The sequence below is a fragment of the Enhydra lutris genome, unplaced genomic scaffold, assembly GCF_002288905.1.
Source record: "Enhydra lutris kenyoni isolate GAN:26980312 unplaced genomic scaffold, ASM228890v2 scaffoldscaffold12, whole genome shotgun sequence".
Taxonomy (NCBI): domain Eukaryota; kingdom Metazoa; phylum Chordata; class Mammalia; order Carnivora; family Mustelidae; genus Enhydra; species Enhydra lutris.
The window spans coordinates 1,010,711-1,019,649 of NW_019154096.1; the positions used below are offsets into that span (position 1 = coordinate 1,010,711).

Sequence of the window (8,939 nt, forward strand, 5' to 3'; positions counted from 1 at the left end):
TGACTGCCTAGGGGGACTCGAACCCCCCATCCGCCCAGGGGAACTCAAACCCCCCAGTGACTGCCTAGAGGGACTCGAACCCCCTGACTGCCTAGGGTAACTTGAACCCCCTGGTGACCATCCAGGAGGACTCGAACCCCCTGACCGCCCAGGGGGACTCGAACCTCCTGACCGCCCAGAGGGACTCAAACCCCCTGGTGACCGCCCAGGGGGACTCGAACCCCCCATCGATCTACCAGCAGAGGGATGGAGCATCCCCACATCCACTCCAGCCCTGGAGCATGGCTGCATCCAGCTTCCCCCCAGTGGGCTATACCCTGGAGCTCTGCAACCAGTCAGACATACAGGATCCCAAGATCTTACCTCTGGAGGCTTTTCCTAGAAATTCTGATGCTGGCTCAGTTCTTATTGTTTGATCTCAGACGAGCCCCAATTTTAGGGTCTGTGATCAAAGGAACGAGACTGATGCAAAGAGAAAGTCAAGCAAAGCTTTATTTCGCACCAAGCATCGAAAACCAAACCGACTGGTAGGGGCCAACTCTTACAAAGAGGCAATGACGACGACCCTGACGAGGCCGCTCCCCGGACGAGGCCGCTCCCCAGATGACGCCGCTCTGGTGAGGCAGCTCCCCGGATGAGGCTGCTCCCCGGACAACAACCTCGATGAGGCCGACGACTACCCCAATGACTACCCCAACGACTACTACTACTCCCCCCCATCCAGCCTCACAGACTAACCTTTATAGAGGTGGTTGAGCCTGGCCCACACACAGGCAGCCAGTGAGATTGCAACACACAGGGAAAACTGCACACTCTTCGTGGGCAATATGGGTGACCAATTGAATTTCAATTCACCACAGTAAATATATGCATGCCCCACTGATTGGATGTCTCCATCTGGTCAGGCTCTCCCCTATATCTGGGGTTTGCAAGTAAGTTCCTCTGGCTAACCAGGCCCTCATACAGGCCCTCACAAAATGAGATTTTAAAAACAAGAAAAAAATGCTGGCTGACTACAACCTGCCTTTCTTTCCAGGGTGCAAAAAGAAAAACATGCAGCCAAGAATTCTCTACCTAGCAAGGTTGTCATTCAGAGTTAATAGGGAGATTAAGAATTATCTAAATAAACAACTAAAGGATTTTATTACCACTAAGCTGGCCTTATAAGAAAGGTTGAAGGGACTTATTTAAACTAAAAAGAAATGTCATAATTAACAAAAAAATACATAAAAATAAAATCTTAAAGGCAAACGCAACATACAGTGTATGTACAACAGAGGTAGTGGGTAAATCACTTATAAAGCTAGAGTGAAAACTAAAATAGTATGTTTAACTGAAACTACAATAATTAGTTAGAAGATTTATATTTTTAAAAAGTTGTGACATCAAAAACATTAAACATGTGGTTCCCCACAGTATAGAACTTCAACAGTTTTACATCAATGGAAAAGTCATCCACACAGAAAGTCAATAAGAAAACATCAGTCTTAAATGAATCATGTATACTGGGGTGAATGGATAAAGATATCACACACATCAATACTATTCAGCCATAAAAAATAATGAAATGATGATGGTCATGGTAACATGGAGAAGCTTGAGAATACTACATTAAATAAAATAAGAGGGGGCGCCTGGGTGGCTCAGTGGGTTAAGCCGCTGCCTTCGGCTCAGGTCATGATCTCAGGGTCCTGGGATCAAGTCCCGCATCAGGCTCTCTGCTAAGCTGGGAGCCTGCTTCCCTCTCTCTCTCTGCCTGCCTCTCTGACTACTTGTGATCTCTCTCTGTCAAATAAATAAATAAATAAATCATAAAAAAAAATAAAATAAAATAAAATAAGAGAAAGACAAATACCATATGGTTTCACTTGTATGTAGAATTGAAAAAAAAAAAAAAAGAAAGAAACTCGGATTCATAGATACAGAGAAGACATTGGTGTCTGCTGAGGGGAGGAACTTGGAGGCCTGGGAGGGTGGAGGGATGGAGCCGCAGGGTGGGAGGAGGGGCTGCTTCTCTTCTGTCCCCTTCCCCCTCCTTCAGGAGCCCTTTGTGACCAGACAATAGCTCAGTGATGTGGGCGTGGGGCTTGTGTCTGCACCTCCACACCCAGGGCTCAGTTGCCTGAGGGCAGCAGTGCGATTGGACGCTAATGTCTGATGAGGAAAGAGATGGAGAATTATCTCTTCCCTCAGGAATTCTTTATTGATGGTTGGCTGAGCTCCAGTCCTACTATCTGGGCAGTTAATTTCATCTTTGCCTTCGTATGTGGACTGGGGCTCTTTGTCTTCTTACTTTCCTATTTCCATCCTGATCCATCCTCACCACCAGGCAAGAGACACAGAAAGAGCAGGAAGGTAAGGAACCCTCGGCCCAGTCCCAGCAGAGTGTGATTCTATCTTCTTTTCTATTATTCTTTCCACTTTTCTGAGTCACTGGAGAGACTCCTGAAATGGGAAAGAATATAACGGGTATTCTCAGGAGAGAGTAGACCATTCAGGACAAGCCAGACTAGGCAGGGGTTAGAGGGACACGAGGATTTCTCCCCGAAGATCTCAGGCCGGAGTCTAGGTGTGGTGGAGGGGTCCAGGACAGCGTCCCAAACAGAGTGACTGGTGGCCGAGGACAGGTGCCTCTATCAGAGGTCAGGCCCCTGAGTACCGGGTCACCAGCTGCCGGTCCAGGACAGGTGTTTCAGGTGAATGTTCCCCCTTCGGGGCTGATTGAGGGCAGTACTGAACCCAGGAGGTCCCAAGCAGCAGCTAGAGTGGGGCTCTGGCCTTGGAAAGTGGAGTCCTATGTGAAAAAGTCCAGCTGCGCCACCAGGTCTGGGGTTGTGTTTCTTGAGCAGAGGAACTGTGGCAAACTTCTCACATAGAATATCCTTCTGTACATTCTTCAAAAAAGGAAAACTGGAAATATTTGTATCCATTTTGAAAAGGAAATGAGTAAAACTAAAGAAAATCACAGCCCACCCCCCCTTAGTTAAATGTAGGAAGTCACGTACTCATGAGCAGTGAGCACCTGCTGCTGGGGCGGGGGTCCCAGCCTCCCTGTGTTCTCTTATCTCAGTACCAAGCAGAGCCACGGAGAAGGAGCAACAGAAGCCAGAAAAGCCAGACTCTGAAAGGTGAGCATCCGCCACTCACCCCTGCGTACCCCAGTTACACTGTGCCCCCTGCTCTGAGGCCAAGCCCAACCATCTCCAGGACACCAGGGCCTGAGCCCATCCCTCAGGAAACAGAGCCCTGGGTGGTGGGTTGGTGGCTCCTGGCAGGGAGAGCACAACCCAGAGGCTTCCCAGATTCTGCGCCAGAACAAAGCCCTGAGGGGCTGGAAACAGGTGTCGCCCAGCAGGGGCCCCAGGGCCTGGACTGGGGGTGGGACCTCCTGCTCCCACTGTGGATAAGCTGTTCAACTCGGCTCAGATTCCTCTGTGAGGCCATGCAGTCCTTCCTCCCCCAGCAAGGTCATGAGTGAGAAAACACTTTGGAAAAGACAAAGCAATCCCCAAAATGAACCCTGTAATCACCGTGTGGGCACGTGGCCTTGGACAGGGCTGTTTGGGGCTCCCGAGTCCAATCCCCCAAAGGTCTCCCCTAAAGGGACATTGTACCCCGTCTCCTGTAAGACCCCTGGGCCCCGCCTTCCTCTGTGACCTGGTCTCCTGTTTCCAGTTTTCAGAGATTGCCTACAGGATCTGGAAGAGGTTCAGGACTTGTTCTCCCTTCTGCAAAGGTAAAGAATCTGCCCCCTTCTCCCCTGGGTGGGCCTTCCCGAGTCTATGGTGTGACCCCCGGGGCTGCAGGGAACGGCCTCCAGGGCTGTTTGCGGGGGGGCTGGGAGGAGCCGTGGGACAGATTGTGACCAAAGCCCTGGGCTGAGGGACAGCAGGAGCATTGTGATGTGGGTGTGGGGCATGGAGGGCCATGGGGTCCCCTCCCAGCCCCAGGCTGCTGCAGGGACAGCTCACACCTCCTGTCTCCTGCAGCCACCTGGAAAGGCTCTCTGACCAAGGGGGCTTTCACCAGTCCTTATGGCAAGCAGCCCCTGGGCAGGTGCACCGAGGGGCGCCAGCTGGAGCCTGTCAGCCATGCAGGCAGCCTGTGGAAGACGCTGTTCCTGCCATGGCCTCATCACCTGCTCATGCTCTGCTGACAGGGCCCCCTCAGCCTCTGGCCTCCACCCTGCCAGTGAGACCTCAAGAAGAGCAAACTAACTTAAAAAAAATCCTACCAGACACAGTGAGAAAGAACTTTCTTCCAGATAATTCCTACTGGGCCTCTCTCATTCCAGCCATCTCAGGCCTTGGCCATGCCAGCTACCCCATTTTATCCTTTTCCTGGTGGTGGGAAAGTACCAAGTCCTTGTTCTTGCCTGGCACATTACAGCACAAGTGCCAGCAAGAACACGTGTCCTGCCACCCACCAGATGCCTCATTCTGGGGTGGCCTTACTAACAGGCAGATAGAGACTCATAACCCTTCGTTTGTCAATCCGGATGTCCAGAAGCTCCTTGAACTACTAATCAGCAAAAGGGTAGAACTGAAGAGTTGGAAGGAGAAAGAAAAGGTTGGGTCAGTTTTCAAACAATGGTGCCCAGACAACCACGTGAGCTTCTGGGGGACTCTGTGGAAGCTGCTGGGTGCTGAGCAGAACACCACCACCCTGCCATCCTTCTGGAACATGAAAAACAAAGCAGAGCCACTGGACCAACCTCAACCATTCTCATCTTCCAAGGTCTTGGAAGACCACTTGCAATGGAAATGCAGCCAGCTCTTCTGGGGTCTCCCCTCTCTGCACAGTGAGTCCCTGGTGGCCACTGCCTTGTTCTATACTCACTCTTCTCCACTACAGTCTCCCTCTGTTTTATTCAATGGGACCTCTAATTGCTTGCCAGTTCTAAACCAGGATCAAATTTCTTCACAGTTTTCCCATGCCCCACCATTGCTCCACCGTGGGATCCAACCCCAACCCTCAACGCTAACCTTGCCCCAGCCCCAGGTCCCCCTTGCACCCTCTGTCCCAATAAGACCACCTTCTCTCCCATCCCAGAGGAGGGCCAGTGGGGTATCTTGTGCTACATCCCAGAATAAGACACGATCCTTCATCCCAACTAAAATGCAACATCTGGAGTGGCCCTTGTTGCCAAAGCAACAAGAAAGGGGGAAGACTTTACCCACTATGGAGAAAAGATCTCCAAAATTCTTTAGCCAAGTCCCTCCCAAGCTTCTGGAGGACCACCAGGACTCCCAGGCCCACAGATCAGGTTCCACTTTTCAAGGGGACTTTGTCATCTTTAATATCCAGAAGCCACAGCTTCAGAGGAAGCTCAGCAGGAATAAACAGCAAAGCAACTTGCCCCACAAGGTTCAGCTGTCTCTGGAACTGAGGTGGCCTCAGGATGAATCCCCAGGGGTGAGTCAGGCACAGAGAGAGCAGGGGGTCTCAAGGCCCTTTGTGTTTAAGGGCAAAAGCAGCCAAGCTACATGGAGGACCAGGTCCAGATACCACAGGAAGTATCAAGCAAGATTCCAACTAGAGAAGAACTTTAGTAAGGGTCTATGGCAGTGTCTGAAGAGGACCCCAATAGGTCTCTCCAGGATCTCAGCTAGGTTCCCAGTGAAGGTTCTGGGAACCAACTCCGAGAAGGAGTTTGGAAGGCCCTTGATAAGGGCCTTGGAGGGTGATCCAGGAAAATACTTAGCCAGGGGACCAGATAAGAAACATCTAGAAAAAACTTTAAAGGTTCATTTGCACAGGAAATTGGGACAGATCAGTGAGGGTCTGATCCCTGTGACTGTTAGTCGATCCCGGTTTGTGGCCAGCCATGCTTTTCCCAAGTCCCAACCCCACATGGCTATCAGAAATCTAGCAATTTTGAAGGATCGGAAGCCCTGCGTAAACACCTCCCATGAGCTGTCCTTCCTTTGTCCTAACACTCAGCAGAAGCTGGAAATACACATCGTAAGTTTTCGAGTGAGGCGTAAGTGGGACCTACCTCTCCAAACTGTTGAGCCCATAGATCTCGAACTATGTGAAGCTCAGCACTTGCCCTTTCCCCAGTCCCCCTTTCTGTGCTCATCCACCTTTGTACCTGGGGCCCCCTCAAAAGCCAAATTTTACAAGTTCTTGGGGAAACCACCTCAGCCCCATCCAGGAGAGAAAGGTATAACTGAAAAGTCTGATCCCACTTCAGGGAGTCCCCTGCCTGTTTCCTCACCCATATGTGAGCAAATTCAGCAGGCCCTGGGAGGGACTTCACCTGGTGATGGCCATCAGTCCTCAGAGACGTCTTTATCAAGACAGGAGGGCAGATCACCTTCTCAGGCCTCCATTCTCAGCCTCCCAAACAGAACCCTGCACAGCAAGACTGTTATGGGGGCCAAGAAAGACAACCTGGAAGCAAGTCCAAGTTTAGCAATGGCCAGGAATGAGCTAAAAGAGGAGAGAGGGGGTCAGGCCTCACCAGACATGGTAGCAACACTGAAGATGAAGCTCAGGTCCCAAACTCCAAGGTCTGAAGGGGCCACAGAGGTGATGGATGCCAAGAAGGCCCCTGCTTGGAAAGTTGTCTTAAGACCCAGTGGGCTGGCCAACAAACCAGCCATTTGTGTGGATCTGAGGAGATCAGGATATCCAGGTGCTAGGAAAAGCCCCTCACCATCTACAGTGTTGGTTGTTCAAGATCCAGAGGAGGTAAGCCTTAAAACAAAGGTTAGTAAGGTTGAGCTCCAAGAGAAGATAGAGTCGGAGAACCAGCCTGAAGGCCATACCACTGGTGTGCTTCCTCAAGATTCTCCCAGTGACATCCTCCTTCCAGACTTTGCTACTTGTGTGCTTGTTGAAGACAGTGGCACCAATGTGCTCCTGCCAGACTCTCACACTAATGCTGTCCTTGCTGTAGACAGCTTGACAGAGTCACCCTCCTGTTCCCAAACGGAATGTGCCAGTGGAGAGACACCAGCTTCCCCGGTGTCACATAACCTTAGCTCAAGTGGATCGAACAGTGAGGGGCAGCAAGAGCCCTGTGGACCAAAGGTTGAGGAAGCAAGTGACAGCCAGAGCAACAGTGAGATCACTGATGAAGGAAAGGACCAGAAGAGACCCAAACCAGAAGAGAATGAAGACAGGTGTACAGAACCGTTGGAAATCAGGGTTTCCCAAGCTAGCGAGATAGGCCACCCTCCCCAGGTCAGAGGATCAGGAGAGAGCCTTGGGAGCAAATACCTCCAGCTCATGCCACCAGAAAAGGGACATGTTTTTCCGGAAAGCCACTTTAGACAAAGGATGAAGAATTTTCTGCAGTGCCTTAATCCCAATAAAAAAAGCAAAGGACTGGAAGGCCCCCTTCAAAAAGGCAAGCCTGCTTCAGCTCCTGCCCAGAGCTGGGTGCCAGTCAGAAGCAGATTGGTTATGGACAACAGGGCTGCCAAAACTCAGACGATCATGACAGCTGTGGGACAAATCCTGGTGGAAAAATTGGGACTCCACCAAGGAATTCGGGCCTCAGAGATATATCAGCACAAGGAATTGCAGGCCCCAGTACATAGGCATTATTGCCCCCACAGGGCTTTCGCCTCCACAGACCAGAAGAGAGTGATGGGAGGGATAGCCTCCAATCAGCAAGGTACCCCCAAGGGTCATAGCTGCCCTAGCAAGAGCCAGCTGACCAGAGACAGGAATGGTGAATGGGAAAGCCTCCCCAGGGACCTGGGGCCCCCAGGCAGACCTGGCCAGCACCAGCCGATGGTGGGAGGTGTTTCAGGTCGAGTTCACCATTATCCTACATGCAGTCTTCGAAAATATGTCTCAACCTATCAGGCAGAGAACGCTTCACACATCTTTCGTGGTCAGAAAGATTTCCTCCAAGAAAAAATCGAGTATATGCAAAGAAAGCCCATTTTTTCTCACATTAGCACATCCTCTGTGTGCTAATGACTTCCCCGTGCCACAATTTTTATTGTTTCCCAAAAATATATGTATGTTTGTTTTTTTCTCATGAGTGGTGCTGGACTTTGTGTGTGCCCTGCTAGTGTGTGTGTGTGGGGAGGATCAAGGTTTTCTCTCCCTGAGGGCCTGTTTTGGCTTCCAGAAGGAATGGGGCCTTAGAGGGCTAGTGACCTTGGGGTTCACCTCCACCCCCTTCCTCACACACCTTCCATTTCCACAACAAGGTGAACAAGACCCAGAGTGGGACCTCGCTCTGCCCATCCTCTCCTGCTTTCCCTCCACCTGATAGCCTATAAGGTCCAATCAGTAGTATTTAATAACCAAGACAACTCATGATTTCCCTATAGATGCCTGCATCCACGATAACCCACAATCATAAAAAAGATACTTTCTTTTTTAAGTTTAAACTACTTCTAAACCATGGTTTTAGTCAGAATGAAATTAAATTCTTGTAAGAGGTATAAAATAATGTAACTTCTTACAAAATAGATGGGAATTTTGAAGTACTACCGTCTTTTGAAGGAAAACATCACTGCCTTGTCTCATCCTGATAACAAGAAATGAGATGACACAGCTCTTTGCTTTCAGCAATTTTATGTGTGTGTGTTAGTTGGTTCTGTGGATCAGATGCATTAGTATTCTTTTTTTTTTTTTAAAGATTTGTGGGACAGACTATTTTTTAATTTATTTTCAGCATAACAGTATTCATTGTTTTTGCACCACACCCAGTGCTCCCTGCAATCCGTGCCCTCTCTAATACCCAGTACCTGGTTCCCCCAACCCCCCACCCCCTGATGCTTCAAACCCCTCAGATTATTTTTCAGAGTCCATAGTCTCTCATGGTTCACCTCCCCTTCCAACTTCCCTCAACTCCCTTCTCCTCTCTAACTCCCCTTGTCCTCCATGCTATTTGTTATGCTCCACAAATAAGTGAAACCATATAACAATTGACTCTCTCTGCTTGACTTATTTCACTCAGCATAATCTCT

The 8,939-nt window shown here is 49.9% G+C and overlaps 1 protein-coding gene across 1 annotated transcript; it reads left to right on the forward strand.

Moving 5' to 3' along the window:
- The first annotated feature begins 2,169 nt into the window (after positions 1-2,169).
- Positions 2,170-7,935, forward strand: LOC111144703 (spermatogenesis-associated protein 31E1-like). The gene is made up of 4 exons (XM_022499138.1): positions 2,170-2,355; positions 3,071-3,128; positions 3,676-3,736; positions 3,990-7,935. Exons 1-4 carry the CDS (start codon positions 2,170-2,172, stop codon positions 7,933-7,935), a joined length of 4,251 nt encoding a protein of 1,416 aa, XP_022354846.1.
- The last annotated feature ends 1,004 nt before the right edge of the window (positions 7,936-8,939 follow it).